This window comes from Chelmon rostratus, chromosome 2, assembly GCF_017976325.1.
Source record: "Chelmon rostratus isolate fCheRos1 chromosome 2, fCheRos1.pri, whole genome shotgun sequence".
Classification (NCBI taxonomy): Eukaryota; Metazoa; Chordata; class Actinopteri; order Chaetodontiformes; family Chaetodontidae; genus Chelmon; species Chelmon rostratus.
Window position 1 is genome coordinate 17,597,145 of NC_055659.1, and position 20,108 is coordinate 17,617,252.

The 20,108-nt window shown below is 40.3% G+C and overlaps 1 protein-coding gene and 1 long non-coding RNA gene across 2 annotated transcripts; both read right to left on the bottom strand.

Annotated features, from left to right (window-relative positions):
• Window positions 1–1,950: 1,950 nt before the first annotated feature.
• Window positions 1,951–16,193, bottom strand: crbn (cereblon). Its single transcript, XM_041962467.1, has 11 exons — window positions 16,092–16,193; window positions 15,697–15,809; window positions 15,330–15,532; window positions 14,675–14,824; window positions 13,005–13,167; window positions 10,631–10,693; window positions 10,439–10,523; window positions 10,185–10,300; window positions 8,739–8,803; window positions 7,030–7,161; window positions 1,951–5,423 (listed from the first exon to the last, which is right to left on the bottom strand). The coding sequence occupies exons 1-11, from the start codon at window positions 16,162–16,164 to the stop codon at window positions 5,240–5,242; spliced, it is 1,347 nt and encodes a 448-aa protein (XP_041818401.1). The 5' UTR covers window positions 16,165–16,193; the 3' UTR covers window positions 1,951–5,239.
• A 1,904-nt stretch (window positions 16,194–18,097) lies between these two features.
• On the bottom strand, window positions 18,098–19,721 carry LOC121623310. Its single transcript, XR_006007816.1, has 4 exons — window positions 19,684–19,721; window positions 19,560–19,584; window positions 19,065–19,087; window positions 18,098–18,430 (listed from the first exon to the last, which is right to left on the bottom strand). It is a non-coding gene; the product is annotated as an uncharacterized LOC121623310 (long non-coding RNA).
• Window positions 19,722–20,108: the final 387 nt, after the last annotated feature.

Sequence of the window (20,108 nt, forward strand, 5' to 3'; positions counted from 1 at the left end):
TGATGGCATTGTTATTTTTGGCATTGCTGTTGTCATGTGTCACCTGTTTCAGGTGCTAGAATTTGTTTCGTAAAAGAACTTTGCAGCAGCTTTATGATTATCATTAACCAGATGCCAAAGTAATCAGCAACATACTGTAGCCATATGTTGTGCAGGTGTGGTTGAGGGTTTCTTGTGTCGGTTACTTGTGACACAAAGGAGTTTGTGTTGCTTCCTCCTCTTGGTTCTCCGTCAGGCAGACAGACAGGCCAGAGCTCTCTGATGCTGTTATCCCTGAAGAGGTATAGAGTTGCTCAATGACACTTCAGCAGGTCGAATGTTGGCCAACACAAGGGCTTGAAGCAACCTGCATGTTTCTGGACCAGCATCAGTGTTAATCTGTGTCGTGAGCAGTAACGTTGGACATAAGAGGAACTAGTTTTTTAATGTCTTATAACACATTAATTAATAGATGTCTGCATACATGTATTAATATGACACTTCTAAATATTATGTAGACCAAAACAACATTACAGTTAAACATTCTAAGATCATACAAGTTGTACTGGATTACATTAGTACTTTAGTTATTTATTAGTTAGTTATATCCAGCCACATTCACTCTCTGCTGCATTCACTGTAATAAACAAGGCTTTTGAATTGCTATTTTAAGTGACAGGCTTGTGTTTTAGATGAATTGCTTGTTAAACTCCCTGCTTGGAGCTCTGTGTTGTCCACTGCCGGCGTCCACTTTCATCATGGCCAAACAGAGAGAGGCGCTGACCATAAACTCGGCCTGCTGTGCGTCTTTCATACTGCCTCCTCATCAGATTCCAGTTTTACCTTCATCAGTCTGAATAGACTATCAGCAGTTTAATTTGTAAGTACAAGTGTTGCTCTGGATTCAATGATGACTGAAAGCTCTTTTCACATCTGCTGCTATTATTCCCTGATTCCCCCACAGAGATCAATGATTTTTTCATATGATCGTAAAATAGCAATGTTCTGTCCAATCTATTACCATTTGGCCTCATCTTACTTGAAACCCCTCAATCATTTCATGTTTTTCTGTGTCCTTTTGAGGAAAAAAAAACACATATTACACGTTTTTGTTTCATGGAGGATAAAACAGGTGCAGGATCTAAATCTTAGTTGTTACTCAGTGTATTTCACAGAGCTGCACTATATTATCTTTACACGTGTTTAACTGTGATTACATAAGCCCATAAAATTGCATCAATCACGCTTCAGGCATTATTTATAACATGCACACTGGTTGTAATTGAACATAATCAAGCCTAGTACAGTATGTGCTTGCGTCACTTCAGCACACATAAATGAATACAGTAACATCTTACATCACACATACACAGCATATGGTGTTGACAAAACAATTTGGACTTACCTGAGTAAATGGACTTGAAGCTTTTGATTGTATCACACTGTCTCCATCAGCAGCTGTAGTTTTGCTCAGTTGCCTCTGGATGATCAAACTTTAGGATGAAATTCTTGACCTTGGAAGCAGCAACCTCAACTCAAGTTAAATTGACTGCTGTTTTACCCCAGCTCACCAAAACAAACAATATAGCAAAAATAAGCAAGCAGCTGTTGTGTCATTGGCCGGCAAAGCATTTCATCCTAAATGTAAAACTACTGCTGACACCTGAGGAGACGGATTGAAGAGACACTTACAGGAAGGAAGGAGTCTGTGGTAATTGTGCATTGAAGAAGATCAATAGTAGCGCTTCAACAATGACTCAATTGATTAAAATAACAATCTAATTTAAAGGAGGCTATAGGAAGAGGCTGTAACCTGGCAAAACCTTTACTCATAGCAAGCAAAAAAACAAAAAAACAACCTACAGCACGAAAATGGCATAAAGCTGAGCCTGCAGGGAAAGAGCAATGGGTCGAGATTGATTGGGAAATGCATTTAATATTGATCGATCTCCTGAAGGTGTTTGTGACAGTCATTAGGAAAAGTGGATTATTTTCGTGAAAAATGATGTCAAACAAATAACTTAACTGTCTGAATATGCAGTAACCCGAGGACAATGTATACTGAACAGTCAATGACAGCTCTTTATTTTCATCATATTATATTTGTGCTCATCTTGCTGTTTGTTTACCTGTGATTTTTATGGTTTATAGATCAAAGAGAACAAACGATTTGATTTTTTTTGTGATGGCCATTATTTTCTGACATTTCAACACTTAACAGAAACCAATAAAATAACAAAACAGATTCATATAACAAGAAACTACCTGAGAGAAGCAGAGGCACAACTGCTAAAGCCACAAAACAGCAGTCAGCAGGACATCAGCTTTCCACATGTTGCATGCTCCAAACCCTGTCCACATTATTATGACAAAGAAAGACTCATTAGACTCCAATTACAAATGATCCCGTTCACGTGTATCTGCACGAAAGATTAATAAACTGCTAACTCGTTACACATGCGGACACATGACAGCATGGTCTCTCTCTCACACACACACACACATGCTGCCTTCCTCACATGTCCTGCTGAAATATGCAAATCAGAGAGGAGTCACACGATATCTGCATGTTTATTTTACTCTGTGGTACACTGAATCTCATGGAAAAACAAGCAAAGGCCTTCTCTGGAATCAAGCCATTGATTTGAGTGAAGCATTTATTTTTATTGTTGTGGATGAATGAAAGTCTGACAGCCTGGCAAACACTGACTGACTCACTGATATGACAGAGAGTAGAATCAAAAGAGGTGCGACACTGGATTTTATAGTTCACATGTTGTCCTCATGGTGAAAACCTCCCATTAATGAATCAAAGTGATATGAAGATATGATATGAAACTGCTGAATGGTCCAACAGAGTAAAAGATGTAAAATGTGATTTTTTTAAAACGTTGCAGAAGAAGCTCACATTTCCTGATTGTTAAAGGGGAACACTACGAGTACAACACAGCCTGACTGAACTGTCACTGGTCAGGTTGCATTGAGAGTAATGAGGGATCAGGTTTTGACAAGGAAGAAGAATAAATGGGATAAAAATCAAAGATACCTGGTTCTGAGGCATCTGTTTTATTCTTTTACTTTTATAACTGTCCATTATAAGTGTAATTATGACAGGAGTGTGATGCTGAATAGGTGGAGTACTGGTTTAAGGGAAGACCACAAGAACATGTGGATGAATGAAAATACTTAAAACTGCATAAAACCACAAGGTTTTCTTACTCAGAACTGTAAACCCATGTGACACCTTGCTTAGGCCATAAAAATAACATGTCAGAATTTCTTAATTGACAGGCATCGCCCTTTAAATAGTAGTCAGGACATTTAGAGAATTCTGCTTAATTGCTGTAATGCCAAAGAGTATGTGAGAAGCTTGAGACACCACTCCCATATCTATATAGCAAATGTGAAGCTAGGCTTTCAAAACATCTCACCCAAGGCCTGCTGGCACATTTACAAAAATGTTGATTAATGTGATTTGTTCTTACAAATAAATAAAAAAAAGGAGGAAGCCACATTCAGCAGCCAGTTAGCTTTACTTAGCATAACGACTGGACACAGCTAGCCCAGCTTCATCTGAAGGTGATAAAAAATCTGCCTACCAGCACCCCTAGAGCTCACTAATTAACAGGTTTTATCTCGCTTGTTTAAACTACACTAATAAGCTGCTGGTGGTAGCTTATATTTATCCTGCAGACATGAGAGTGGTATCTTTTTACCTCCTCTTAGTCTCAGCAAAAGACAGAATAAGCACATTTCCCACAATGTCAAACTATTCCTTTAAGAAAATAGCCAAAAACATTAAGACATACCAACATCTTCACAATTTCTTATTGCAATCAAATACATTGCTTACTGATGAAAAGAATATTTCCAAACATTTCTCTGTGACATGAAGAGATCTGAGAAATAAGAGTCAAATTCACCAGTTATATTGTACAACAAATGCTATAACTGCCTCTTATTTACAGTTACACATTTATACAAACATGAGCCAGCAGCTTGCAACAAAACCGCAAGAAGTAAAACCCTGAAAACTGCGAGACTACAAACCAAAGAGAGTCCTAAAAAACTAAATCTCATCGTCACTTTCCTATTTACAATCTTTTATTCACGTCTGTGGTCGACTGACTCGGCAAACTTTTAAAAAGACACTGAGCTGGGGCGTAGGCACAGCATTTTCACAAGCCACACAGCATGAACAAACTAAATGAAGAAGGGCAAACGCTCCTCTCCCTCGCTCTCTTTACAAAAAAAAACAACCAACAACAGAAAAACAGTCTGCCTTTAGGCGCCAGAGACATCTCTAATTTTCACTTGTGCAACCAGAGATAACGTTTGTTTCCTGAAGCACATCATCTGACAGGACAACGAGGCTTCATTGAATACAAAACAGACACTGATTATAACGAGTATAATACACATTAGCGTTATTGTCACCTCAGCTTTTTTGTTATTACATAAAAAACTGGAGCGATAATAAATAGCATGATGTCTCCACACATGGAAGAATATGCTTTCCAATCTTCTTGCATACAAAAATACATCCTAATTCATTCCAAGATACAAAATATCCCCTCGAGTGACAGATCTATGCACACATGAGTGCACTTTCAGTCAAACTGTTTCCTCCACTGAGCTATGGCAGCTGAAATTACATCAGAAAACATGTGAGAAACCCACAAAGGACCTGAATGCCAAGTGAATGTATACTAACTGGTTGGTTTTACAACAGATTAAAGATTAACTGCTTGCCAATGATGTGTCTATGTCAACTACATGCAGTCACACTCTCCATCATACAGAGGAAAAGAGCTGAAGTATAATTATGCGTTAAGCTTTTGAGTCTGTGTGTCTGCAGCTACCACGAAACCAGCAGGCAGGGGTGCAGATCAGGGAGCTGCATGCTGGGATGTTAGCACGTGTTATGGGATCAATCTGTTACTCTCCATTTATTTCTCACTTTATCATGATGTAATGAGTCGTCTCTCTGCTGCCTTCACATTTCAAGAACCTTTAAGAACAAATCATGACCGCCTTCCTGCTCTAATTTGCTCTTTGAGTGCCGTTAAAAGGCCGAATGACCTTTCCACTAATATGATGGATTTGCTGCCAGGGGTGACAGGTGGTGTGTGATGCACTGATTACTGAAAGTAATCGCAGCCAGAGAGTGCCTATAGATCCAGGCTCAGAAGGTTTGCAGGCTTTTTTTTTTTTTTTTTTTTTTTTTTCATTTTTAACATGGGAAAATGGTGGTCTGACATCACAGGCAGAAGAGACGAGAGCCCTCTCTCCCCTCCTCCCCCTCGCCCTGGGGGATACGGGGGAGCATAGCTGAACGGGTCAGACCCCAGAAACGTGGTGGAGACAAGTCCTTCTTAGTGGCTGTGAACTTCCAACCCATGTGAGATCCGCAGGTTCGGCACTGAGCGATTGTCCAGGCGTACCTGAGAGCAGAAGAGGACATTTTCTCAAAGATCAAAAGATCAAAAATAATCAGCTCGGAATTTGATTCTCATTCTCAGTGTTTGTGCGCTGGAGTTTCAAGTTTCCTCGTCACATTTTTTGTTCATGACAGCCTTATGGTTTGCTCCTTCGTGGAGGCTGGCAGCTGCATTCAGCCTGGATTCAGAGCTGTCGGAGTGACTTCCAAAGTCAGGCCAGAGTCACAGAAAAAAAAAAAAAAAAAGTCTATTGTAGTAATGTTGCATACCAGTAAATGAGTGTTTGGCACATACTGAACACACTGAGAGTCCACAGAGGAGTAGTAGATTATGCTGCAGGAGTGGTTTGACAAGTCTACAGGACATTTTCCTGCTTTTTTATTTTTGCTGTGACTCGAATAACATGAATTATTTGGGGCCACTGTAATTGCTGTGAATCCAAGAGCGTTTTCCAACCTTTAATTGGTTTCCTCTGGTCTGAATCAGTGGATAAGTTTGTTTTCCCCTTGGTTCAGTATCTTTTCATGCAGAAAAAACAAGCCCATAATGAGAGGCCACGTGAGACTGCTCACTGTCTTATACGTCTTATAGATATGCCAGACCAAGGTCGGATCACGTTTCCACCCCAATGAAAGGGTCTTGTTGCAGTTGGTTTTGAGTACGAGTACCAAGGGGGAAAGCAAAACCCCAGTCTGATTAAACCGAGTTAAACAATGCAGGTGTAAAGCAAACATCCGCTACCATCCATGAAGGAACAACAATAACAACATACATTTTCAAAGGAATATTCCTTTAAGGCAAGTATTTTCATGTTAATATGCAACCCATAACTCATACTGGCACTAACTGCATGTGTCATTCAGAAGCATGCAATTTACCTACTGATCGATTGAAATGGAAGAATTTAACGGAAAGTTTTATCTATACATTATTTATTACAAATACTTAATGTGGTCTTTGTACTGCTCTTTGACAAACACAATAATCCACCTATGGCACCATGATGTCACAGCCTCTTATAGCTTCCCAAGTAAATCAAAAAATCTGTAGCACTTGAGCTAAATGTCAGCCCATACGGGTCCATTTATTCAGTTTAGCTCTTTAATCATAAATCAAATATCTCACAGTCCAAACTTTACAGTATCTACTCAGATCTCTGGTGACAGAATAATAGACTTCAATCAGGAACAAATACATGATGTATAGTAAGAGTAAGTGAAACATGGTTGAATGTTATTGTTAGAAGATCAGCTTGATTTGACACAGAGAGCCTCTGCAACATCTTTCTCTCTCCTGCTGCTCTCTGCAAAAGCCCCATTGATAAAAAAAGACACTACTACTACTCCTACTACTACTTGATTATCACGTGACACAATACAGCCAAAGGCTTCTAATTTCAGGTACTGGACAGCGTCACAGTGGATTACAGCTAAACCCAATACATTATGAAAGGAAGTTTAAGAGGTCGCCAGAGGTCTGAGGTATGTCTCACATTTATTTAAAAAGGCTGCATTTATGAGAGCACTGAAAGGAACAGTGAGGGGTCTGAGTCAGTCTATGTGTTCCAGGGAGGAGTGTGAATTTAATGCCACAAGGATAGCAGCGTTACCCTGGAAACCAGCTGTGCAGCGTGGATGGCCTGCCGACCAGGTTGAGGTTGTTGGCTTTGTAGACAGTCAGAGTTTCATGGACGTAACCGTGAGGGTTGACGTATGCAGCCATGGGGCCGTACAGAGACAGGCTGCGGGGAGAGAAGAGGCAGGTGGGACATGTTGTCAGCAGTGATTGTGACCTCAGTTAACAGTTCAGCCAAGAACAAACCATCAGAGGGGTCCTTTTAAAGGAAGAATAAAGCTGACTGATTAGAGACGCCATAAAAGGTATAAAATTCTGCAGCCTCTCTGACCCCAGTGGTAAGTTCATCAAAACAAAGTCACATCACACAACCGATCATTATTCATACTCATAAACCTTAAATTCAAAAAATACAACATAAAATGTGTCAAGTGTAAAATTTCATAGCAGCAGAGTCATGAGTCTGGAGAGAGATCTTTACTGAGAATAAACAGTGTATATTTCTCAGGGATCAGTGTGGAATATCTTTCAAACTGAACCCACAGATAATTACAGCTTGACTCTGTTTCCCCTCAGCTCTGTGGAAAGTCTTGGGATCTTTAAACTGAGTGCTCTGTTTTTTTTTTCGACATGCAACTTTACTTTTTAGTTCACTGTCACAGCTCTCATCAAAAAACACTGAGAAACTTCTGCTCATTTTCCCATTTTATGTTCATTCTATGTCGTCTTTATGTGAAGCACTTTTAACTGCATTTTACTCATTACGTTGATTAAGTATAAAAACTTAATCAACCTAACGAGGTGAAGATGTGTCATTGTTGTGTTTACAGCTTGTTGAGATGCCCCTAAGTGGTCAAGAAAAAAAAAACAAAAAAACATTGTAATTCTAGAAATACAAAACCAAAACAACAAAGCTAAGACCTGAGGATGTAAATTTTGTTTTCAACCTTCAGTTCGATAAGATAATTACTTTACCCTGTAGGTCCTTGCAGACATTACAATCACACACACAAAAAAAACCCCAAAAATGAATATCAAATATAAACTTCAAAATCCAATGTGCACCAAAAGCTTCATTTTCAGTCACTTCTTTAAGTAGTAATTTGTTGTAGTCCAGTTCTGGTTTGGGCCCCTGATTGAAAATGCATTAGCTACGTACGTAGCTTTGTTAGTCACAGGAAGTGTGCTTTAAAAGTCACAAATGTCTGACTTCAGAAATCACATTAAACACACATTTCACTCAGTCACTCACATTATCTGGATGTTCTCAGAAAAATCAGTGAATGCACTTTTCTTGTCAGTGTATACTGAGGGTCTGGACAGTTTCATTGGTGTTAGAGGACTTGCCTGTCACTCTTTGACAAACACATTAACCATCACACAACATCGACATCGAAATTACATTACATAACAGTGTGTATGTGTGTGTGAGTGTGGAGGTGCAGAGGAGAGCCACTCATTGTCATGACGTAACTCCAGACTATAGGCAACTTCAAGACAGACAGTCAAATCAGTGTTCAGACATTTTCCTCTCTTTTTTTTGGTAACATCAAGTGTAATCTTCACAGTGATGATTTACCTCTCTCAAACAAAGTTTCCTGAAGTTTGCATTACACTGTGCTGAAAAGCATTGGTAATAACCGAGCTACAACATGCAACAGTACTGATGTCGGCGGCTTTTAAAGAAAGAGACACTGCAACAAAAAACACACTGAGCTTTAAAGGAACAAAACCAATCCTCACCTGAAGATCTCATTTTTTGTGGTGATTTCTGTGTCCTGGCACTGTTTACAGCAAAGTGAGGTGCACTGAGGAGGAAAAAAGGATGTTTACATGTAAGATGCTCTCAGTGAAACGTATTTCCATTGTGGAGGCTCACTGAGGATGCTATAATAATCTGCAGGAGCCATTATGCTTGCACTAGAGCCACTTGATGACACGAGCTCAGGCCTTCAGTGACCAGTGAGACACATTCAGGAAGACCATTATCCTCAATCACACAGGAGGACAAAAGCAGATCATAAGTCAGTACACTTAAGAAGCACTTCACACCTTCAGTGACAGCGGTTCTACATGCTGAGAGCGTCTGTTCTTATGTGGGTTTAATCTGTGCCTGTGATAAGGTTAGAGCAACACTGGCCTTTCTGAACTGGAATATCTGTAATTTCTGTCACTATGACATTCAAGTGTAAATGTTACGTAGTGAAGGTACATTTTATCTAAGAAAGTGTACGATAAAAAAAAACTGGTTGAAGATTTTAACCTTCTAGACAAACAGTGAAGGCCTCTACCTGTCTGGCCATCAAATTCACATTACTAGTCATTTTTTAGCTTTCACTAGTCCCCAAAAGATTGTCACATTATTAAAAGAGTAAAAGTATTTATATTCGTAATGTGATTTGCTGTGATTTCAGGAACTTGATGATATGTGAGGCCTATCTGACCAAGAAGGAGTGTGATGGAGTGCTGCAGTGCTGAGTTGGAAAAAACAGCCAACAAGTCCTCAGTTTATACGAGAACTCCTTCAGGACTGGTGGAGAAGCGTTCCAGATGACGACGTCATGACGCTGGTTGAGAGAATGCCAACAGTGTGCAAAGCTGTCATTAAAGCTGTGTGCAAACACATTTTCCTTTGTTTCATTTGTATAATTCCGTGTGTTATTTCATAGAGTTGATGTCTTCGGTATTAATCTACAATGTAGAAAATAATTAAAATCAAGCTAAAACTTTGAATGAGACGGTGTGTCCAAACTGTTTTTGTGTGTGTGTGTATTTATATACACACCCAATATGATATGGCTCTCACAGATTAAACGAGACACAAACTATGTATACAGTATGTTTAGTACAGATCTGTTGGAGTTCTTTGTTTAAACTGAAAAAATCAAACTATATTTGCTTCCACAAAATGATTTATAAACACCTTTTACTGTGAAGGCCAACATAGGACTGAAATATCGCAGTAACAACACATCTGTCGGCCCCTGACAAACATGGTTAAATATAACGTAAATATACGTAATAAGAACGTAAGAGGGAAAAGCAGACAAAGTCTGCACAGTGCAACACAAGTAGGAACAGCAGATCTTATCACACCATGAAGGAAATGATGGTGGTGACTGCAGGGACGGAGGAGAGAGGTTGAGGTGGGAGGGCGGGGAAGAGGGGTTAGTGGTGATCTTTTCTTACCCGGTCCATAATGTCTAGCTCACAGCGGAGTCTCTGGATGGCACTCCCAATCTTCAGCAGCTGGAGCCGCAGAGCATCATCTATTGGCAGACAGGCTGCCACTCTGTAGGAGAAGTCTGACAGAAACCAGACAGAAGGGAGAGAGAGGGATGAAAGGAAGGAAGGAAAGTACAAAGAACACAAACAGAAAGATATACATGTGCATGTGTGTACGCGTCTGCAGTCCGTCTGTAATACACTGAACAGAGACAGACCTATGGCGTTCGTAGGGAGAGAGTCATCCTTCAGATTCTCGTCCCATTCATGGAGCTGTTTCTTCACTCTGTTCATGAGTGACTCCTGTGAGGTGAAACACAGGAAGCAGATCGGTTGGTTTACATTCGCTTCTATGTGGTGTTTATGTATGTAGGAATTTTCAAGTTGGGCACCGGGGCTGCAGTACTCACAGAGTCATAGAGTGCGTAGACCCATGGTGGCCATGGCGTCAGACTGGCACAGTGAAACTTCCTCTGTGATGAACAACAGTGGCGCCATGAGCAAATTAAATCTACATAGAATGATTAGTGACGTATCCCAACAGCCACAGTTTCTCTTCCCTGCTCACAATACTATTACTGACTGACAACCTGGCCAAAAGTATGTGGACATGCAAACATTATCCTCATATGACAACAAACAAAGTTAGATGTGGAGAAAGAGTCTTTCTGAAGTTATCAGAAAGTTGGAAGCACAATGTTGTCAAAAATATTCTTGTCTTTTTTGGCACAAGTCTAAATTATGAAAAACATCCCCAGAACAAAAATAGACAAGCTGAAGTCATGTTGATGTCAACACATTGCTCGCTTTGACCAAACAGTCCAAAACCTCAATATATTTAGTTTATGATCACAGGATTAAGAAAAGCAGCAAATCCCCTCAACTGGGAAGCTCGATCAAGGCAGTACTTTATTTTTCTTGTGAAATTCATTAATCGATAAATCATTAAGCAGCTGTCGATCAGCAAATCAATTAGCTGACTAATCATTTCAGCTCTATGTTGCACATCTGAAAAATATAGTAAATACTGCAAGGTGGCATGGCACACTGTACATTCTGTATCTAATTACACAACTTATCAGCAAAGCAAACAAGACAAAAAGGTCTTAAATGTGTCCCATATGAGAAATAAGCAGATGGGGAAGGAGGGAAATTGCTGGATAACTCTGTAACCTTCTGTTAACCCGTTCAACCACGACGGTAAAAAGTGTGTTTTTTCTGTCTGACGGATGCGGCCAGCAACAACTCTCAGTCTGAATAAGTAATTTGTTGCTAATTTTGGCAAATAAGTCCTGTATTTTTGTTTTCATACGTTTGTTAAAGCAACATTATGCAAATGTTTTACCTTAAAATAGCAACTTCAAAATCATTCTGCTGGTCCACTGACTTGTAATGGAGAGACTGGTGCCTCTTTCATTCCCACTCTGCGCCCCAAACGGCTGTTCTCACACTATGGAACGTGGGTGAGCAGGTACGATCTCCTGTGAGCAGAGCGTTAACACTTCATGGCACATTCCACCAACAATGTCAGTGAAACTGGATCATATTTAAATGGGGAAGATATTTTCTGGTTTTCCCTCTGCTGTCCTCCGGCTGCTGTGGCTCCACTGTGATTTACGGAGTTTCCTGATCAATGGATAGCTTTACATGTTACTAAAATAACCGCCAACTGCAGTTAACTGTAGCTGCCGTGACAGAGTAACCTCAGCTAGCCATGCAGACAGCTTGCTTTGCCTGGACTGGACTGGGAGCTCGGAGGAGTGTGGGTGTTTACACTGCTCGCACAGGGGGAGCACTGGAATGGGTGCGTGAACCAGAACTGGACAAGCAGGCAACAGAACTGGGCTTCGCAGCCTCTATGAAGTTCATGACAGAGGTGAAGAGATAGAAGAGGATGTTGACAGAGGAGGTGAGAAGAGAAAGACAGTGACCAAGCAAGAGGTCGGACAAGAGGAAATCTCAGCCTGAATTATAATCATCGGTGAGAGTTTCACGAAAGAAAGCTGGCTTTCTTGTTGTTGGACTACTAAGTAACATTAGCCGGCTTGCGAAGTTATGTCTTGTGTTCTTTCACTGACTTGATGTTTGCCTGTGTGAGCAAAGTTGTGCATATTTACAGCTGTGCATTTGCATTCAGTAGAAAACCTTCAATATACTTTGCGTGTGCAGAAAATACAGAAGGCTACATAACATTGTAACTGTTTCATGTTTTAAAAACCCTCTGACTAAAACATTCAAAAAGTAATCGCAGCTGAAATTAACATTATGAACAAAATGAGAAGCCCTGTGCACTCAGACACATATTACATCCTGCATACTGTTCTGGTTTAACCCCATGTGGATGTCTTTGTCTTTGTGTATGTTCTTATTAGAGCTGCAACAACTATTTTTCAAGCAAATGTGCTAAAAAAGTTAATGGTTGCTGCTTTCTGTGTCTTACATTATAGTAAAATGAATATATCTTGGTTTCAGACTGTTGGTCTTGTTGGTTGGACAAAACCAGATATCTGAAGAAGTCACCTTGGATTCTGGGTAACTAGGAGGGACATTTTTCACAATTTTCTAGTGTTTTAACGACCAAAAAAAGACTCAGTTAATCAAGATCATTATCTGTAAATCAGTAGTGGAAGGAATTGTTAGATTGCCGTCTTCATTTACACTCTGATTGGACATATGTGCCACTTCAAATTTCTGTTTCCTGGTGACTGACTAAAGTATTAAATGGCACAAAATGTTGTATGAAACTGCTGCGCGTGTATGTTGCTAAGTGTCTGTGTGTCTGACCTGCTGGTAGTTACTCCACCAGCACTGGGCCTGTTTGCAGCTCTGAGTCGGGGGTTTGGAGGAGGGGTGCATGTGGAGCCTGGTGAGGGGTGTTAGCTGCACGGCAGAGAGCGGATCTGGAAGGATTCGTTCTGGAAGGATCTGTACTTTGGCTTGTCTGATCCTGAGGAGAGAAACAAAGGGAGACGATGACACGGGTTGTGGAAAAAAAGCACAGGCGAGGCGGGAAATGTGACAGACGGGTGAAAGCGAGCAGATGAATAACAGGTTAAACAGTGTGCTGGCTGGGTGTCATCAGGTGTATGACAGGATGTTTGTAAATCTGAGATGATCATAAAAACATGCTGTCTGTACATTTTCTGTCAGCAGTAAGAAATATTCCTTTGACATCTCACCCAAGATGAACTCAGTGAACTCCGTGTAAGCAAACTAAAATGACATACTGTTCAATCCCAACAAAAAACAACATCACAGAGAGGAGGAGATGTGTATTGAATTATACAGTAAATGCTATGGAAATATTCAGTGCACATCACCTCAGACGGCATGACATCAGATCCCACTGAAGTGAGTAAGAACTTTAGTTCTATGCTTTCTGGGGTCACTTGCAGTACAAACGAGGTCAACAGAATGATTTATGGGAACCATTTAATGTGTATTACACAACAGCAACTAGAGAAAGAGGGACATGTGTCTTTATGAAGACTTATGGACAGTAAACGTCAGTGACTTCCTGAACAGCGGAGGCTGTAAGTAGATATGATCTATCGTATGACAGTAACAGTTCAAGAGGCAGCTTTTCTCCACAAATGCGTCTACGGTTTGCTGCACCATCCAACAAGAGGAGGCATAAAGACTGTGCTTTAAGTGTTCTCACAATGATTAAAAACAAACTAAAACCCTGGAGTATATAAGCAGCAGAAACACTAAAACACAGCCTCTTGTACAAATCTTGTATTAAATCTTGAATGCGTATGTTTAAAGTACTAACAGGAGCACACCAAATACACAATGAGTGGAGGCTGACTATGACATTTTCTGTTTGATTTGAAGATGACTGTAAATAGAGTTAGTCTGCCCTCTAGCTGTGAACTTTGAAAGCACCACTTCAGTCATTTTGAAGAAAACGTCCTGACCATGTTGTATAATCGGCCGCTAGAAACGGCTGGTCAATAACTATGTGATGTCATCTACTTTGAGTAAATACACATCACATATGCTTTATGTAAAAAAGACACGTTCATAGTGTATATCAACAGAGAGCATGTTTTCACTGAAGATTAATGTGAATACAAATGAATGTTCAGTCTCTGAGATGAGACTGAAGATTCTGGTTTGTGCCTGGTCCAGAGCTCTGTTGAGCTGGTCTCTTTCTGTCAACAAGGTTTGCTTATCCAGCGTAGCTAAAGGGTGTAAAGGGTAACGGGTTTTTAAGGGTGTACACACACACACACACACACACACACACACACACAGTATAATTGCATTCAGTGTATATTCCTGCCCTGAATCGGTCCCTCCCTACATGATAACGACAAAAACCTGCAGGGCTCCAGTTCCTGAAGACAACCGCTGGCTTACTCCATGTGAGAACCATGGCACAATGTTTACAACTTTATTCTGATAGAGTGCAGCTGCCGTTCAAATGTGCATGGTTCAATTCGACTTACCCGTCTGCTTGAGTTCGTAACTCATGGACCTTGAATCTTTGCCTTCCCACAGCTTTCACTTTGACAGTTTCAATGCCATATTCCTGCTCCTCTCTGTATGCATAGATTTCAGCTGTTGTTCCAAACTCGGCCTCCGGCTCACCTGCATCACTGCAGAGACAGATGTCAAATAAAATCCCTAAAACTACAAAAATATTTTTTTTAAGGGTGATCCAGTGAGTTAGTGTTGTACTTCTATAAGTTGGGGGACTCACAAGAGACATCACTTCTTCTTTTAGGTCAAGCTCCAAAAACACTGGGTCCTACATTGCCCACAATGCAACTTGACAGCATCTTTTTATTAGAACCTCCAACCAAGCCTTGTTAAATACCAGATCTTTCAAACTCCATGCCCCCAGTTTGTAACACGGGCTTTCTGTTATAAACTTGAAGTGTCACGGCTCAAGCTGAGCTCGTGATATCATCTGGATTACTTTCTCAGACTTTAAAACGCTCTTGAAGTGTCACAGCAATTATTATGCAACAGTTTTCATAGGCTAAAAAGAACTCCTCATGACCAGCAAACCAACATGTGTGTAAGATCAGCGGACTGCCCCTTTAACTGATATACATTAGCTCTGTGATGTTCAACAATGGGTAAAGAGTCATTTCGTACCTGTGTGCCAGCACAGCAAAGGTGCGGTCTCTCTGGATTACACTCCGCATCATGCTGACCTCCTGCGGCCTGAAGAGCTGCAGAGGCAGCGTCTGACCCGGCACCAGCATCACAGCCGTGTGTGGCAGCACAGGGATGGTCTGACAGCTGTCGTCGTCGTGGACTGTACGGCCGTGAAACTCCTCCATGTCAGAGCCCAGGTACTGCCATCAGAGGGGTCAGTGTCAACACAACGCACCAAGACCAGAACAGCTGCAGACAACTAACTACAGGTTACTGACAGCTCAGAAACGCGCTGAGGAGGTAAAAGTACACGTGTGTGGTAGAAAACGTGCAGAGAGCCAAAGAAAGCTGGGGCATCACTCACAGCATGTGATGTGGGAAGACTCGGGTCAAAGGTGATGATGTTGGGCTTCTCTGCCTCCTCATTGTCTCGGTCTTCAGTCTCCATGTCATCTTCCTCCTCCTCTTCCTCATTATCTGTCATAGCACAGCAAGCATTAAGGCTCACAGTGAGGATAATTAGCTCTTTTAGTTTCTCCTAACCAAAACACAGCTGCAACCTTATCATCTTGGTGAATCACTCTGATGGTAGAAATTAAAAGAAAGTGAAAGCAGAGGCTCAGAAAATGTGCTCTCTCACAGTGGCCTGTTGTGAAGAAATGTTAGCTAACGTTAGCTGTTAGCAGGGCGAAGCGATAGACGCTGTCCTGGTGAAACGCCGAGTAGACCGACCGGTCACTCGGCGGGTTTAACTTTTACCTGGTAAAAGCTGTAACTGGTTCCCCATGTTGTCGTTAATGTTATCTTCTCCTCCACCCCTCTCGTCAGCCATATCCTTGTGTTTACAATACTAACTCTTCTTCTACGGCGTCTTCTGGGTGCAGCTTCAAATCTGAGCCAGAGCGCCCCCTGGCGTCAAAAACAAACACGGGTTGAATTGCGGGTTGATGGCCCCAGTTTGAAAGCGCCATTTATCATTTAGAATGCAACTTGAGTATCATCATTTAGTTACTTCTCCCTCTACTTCACAACGTTGCAGATATATTAATATTTTGCTTTTTACTACCCACCATTTATCTGACAGCCACTAGTTACAGTATAGTTACATGTCAGATTAGAGAGATGATGACTACTTTTTCTTTTGATACTCCGAGTAAATCTTGCTGATGAAAGTCAAATTTTAAAAGCAGGACTTTTATCTTAAATAACTCAAGTAAATGGTCTGAATACCGCTTACACCAATGAATCTAATTGGCTATTCATATTAATTGCAAACAAAAGTGTGACACACAATCTTAAATACATTAAATTTATACACAAAGACCTGCACACATGCAAGACCTGTGGTGGAAAGTAAGTAAGTACATTTCCTCAAGTACTGTACAGAACATTTTTGAGGTACTTTTCTCAATTACTTCTATTTCATGCTACTTTAAACTTCTACTTCAATGCATTTCTGAGAAAAATATTGTACATTTTACTTCCCTGCATTTATCTGACAGCTTTAGTTATTAGTTATTAAATAAAATAAAAATTTGCTCTAAAAAAACAAATGTGATCTGATATTTTGCAAAACCAAAGTAATGTAAATTTGTTGGGAAGTTTGGGAATTGCTGGACTAAATGACCTCACTGTAGATGGAAGTAGCTCCACCTGGAACAGCTACAGAAACATACTTACACACTGATGCATCAGTATTAACAATCTAATAATATGTTGGTCACAGAGGCCATTTTACTGCAAAACCAGTACTTTAACATGTTACCATGTATACCAGAAGTACATTTTTCTGATAACATTCATGTACTTTTAACGATTTTGAACACAGGACTTCAACTAGTCGAGTATTTTTACATTTGTGTAAAAATATATCCATGCTCAGAAGGCGTTAATAACATGACAGATGCCAGTGACTTGGCCAAATCATACATTATACAAGCAGTATTGTATTGCATCTTACTACAGCAAAACAAGCAATGATATTGCATGTTTACCATGAGAAATTCAAGCTGCAGAAATATCTGGAGAAATTAATACCAGATGAAGCTAAATAGGACATAAGGTTGAGGTTCCTCTGCATCCTGCGCAACCTGTTGAGGGAGTTGAAACTATCCTGGGCAATAATTCAACAGGATGTCTGGACAACCTACAATACCCTAAAAAGGGCCATTTGTATTGTCTTAAGTTCTACAGTTTACTAATGGAAAACTGTGCTGCCTAGTTATATTGTACTCTGCTGGAGAGCAAAAACTGGTGACACCTGGGCAAGAAAGGTTCTTCTGGATGATCCTTTGAAGTAATCATTATTTCATTACAGGTAGCTTAATTATTTGTTGCAACCAAGCTTGAGAAAAGTGAATACACAGAGCATCCCTTCAGTACATACAGTATTGTTCTGACTGCATAGTAGTGAATCAAAATTTAAATTGATTTTAAGACTACCTGAAATCTTTTCATACTGGGTGAACACATCTGCACTTTACATCTAGTCTTTAGTTTAGGTGACAAGTTGAATGGAAAACTAATTTACAAATAGTTTCAAAATACATCACTGAACACTTTGTACAGTCATTAACATGGCCTGTATTTTAGTTCACATTTGCTACTTACACCTGAAGTGATAAAGTTACACTCCTGACTAGTTACAAAACCAGAGCTATGGTGTAAATGACTAATGACCATTGATTCATTCATTGTGCTTAATACATGACACCTAAAGACTAACCCTCTAATATCAGTTCAACAACTCAAGAGGCTGAAACTTGTTCACTTTTAACAGTTCATTTATTGTTCAATACACCACATGACAATTGTTGGGTAAACTTAAGTATTATGGTCCATGAACAAAGCAGCTGTAGCTCTGATACTGAGAGATTTGTCCAGCGTCTTTGCCACCTTCCAGTCAGACATCCACAGTTGGCTCCGTGAAACAAGCAGTCATCTCAATTCAGGTTTGATGTCTTTATCCCACCGATGGAGGCTCACAATCCACTTCAGCCACGTTTCAGTCATCTGGAGAGGCTCTGACGGGATCACAGCTGGCAAGGATGAGGGCTTACTTTGACCTCTGCCTCATCTTTCTCCTTTTACGCTTCAGCCTGTGGGGGGGGGGGGGGGGGGGGGGTTAGGGTTAAACACTGAAATTTGCTGAAAAGATTCTCAAAAGTGATTAACAGTTGCGCTTCAGCCATGTTTGAAGTGGCTCATGAAGAGAATCAGCCAATATTTAAAATAAGGGTGTTACACAGCTATTATTCCATCTATGAATCTGTAACTGACGATAACATGGACACTTTGCAAATATTTAGAATCTAAAATATCAGTCAGTTACAGAGTGGTTGATTCTCTTCAGAACATGGGTTGATAAACATGCAAGGTCATGGGTGTATGTGGAATAGGCTCCTGTTCTGCCAGCAGAACTAGACTTAAGTTGTAAACTGGGTGACACTTCAAAACAGCTCACTCGACTGCAAACACGTTTAAATGCACATACTGCTAATACTGACTATAATCTATGAAAAACATGTTAAATAATCTCCCTTACAGCACAACAAATTTCAAGAGGCATTGGGACTGATTAAGCTCTACTGCTGAATTAGTTTGCACTACATTGACATGTTGACCTTTCCTGTTATGAGTGCATGCTGACTATTTTTCAAGAATGTATCAAAATCCCCAGACAATTTCTGGCAGCTAGTATTTATACGGAGAAATTGGATCATTACTGCTTACCTGCGCATACGCTTCTTCCTCCACTATAAGACAAGAGAGATACTTGTTAGTAAGTGCAATAAGTACGCCATGTGTGCCCTTCCACTGATTGCGCGACAGATAGCATGCAGGAAAAACATAGGAAAAACTATCACCACTGTAAACTACATTAATACTAAAAACTTCGAAATGTTTCGAGCCCAACAGATCTGGACCATTTCTCATGCACGAACCTACCTCGGCTTATTGGTCTAGCACTGCTAACATTTTTAGCATGCACCAAAGTAGGCTTTCCTACAACAGTAGCATTTATACTGCTCACACATTTTGTACATTTCGTTAACAGCTGTAAGTTTACATTAACATTGTTAGTATGACTACAGAATAGATTGGCAGAGGGCAGGGAAGCCTTTTCTGCCAACTATGTAAAGCAGCACTGGCGGTGTTGTTCAGATGCTAGCTAGCAGCATTGGAACAGGAAGATATGAAAATACTGATAGTGGTTGACTAACTGACCTTGGCTCTCATCGTGGAGAAGTTTCTGTGAAAAGGAAAGAAATACGATTATTAGTGACGACGGATGATTTATAAAAATTGATGATTAGTTTGGATTCAGTTAGCAGCAACGTAGTTCTCATACCTCAAGCGAGAAGAGCAACGGAAAGAGGATGTGACGACGAAAGAGGGCGGTATTTATAGACGCGGTTACGTCATGTTTAAGCGCCAAAAGCGTTTTCTTAGCTCACAGGGAAATGTAGTACAAATGGTCAAGACTGCGTCTTGTCGGCTCACCTTGACGCATACTTGACATCAGGACTCGGTTTTATTTAGTATCTACTTTTTCAAGACGATACACTAAGACTGAGGCCAGTTCTTGGGACCTTTGACGAAAACTAGTCTGACTTTTTTCACATTACAGTTGCATATCTAAAACCTGAATTATTAATAAAAAATGACAATAATTCTGCACCAGATAGTTCTGCAATATTGATCAGGTGATATGGACAAAAGCTCTGGCACAATTAATAAATTGACCTTGTCTTGTTTTTTGTCAATATCAAAATC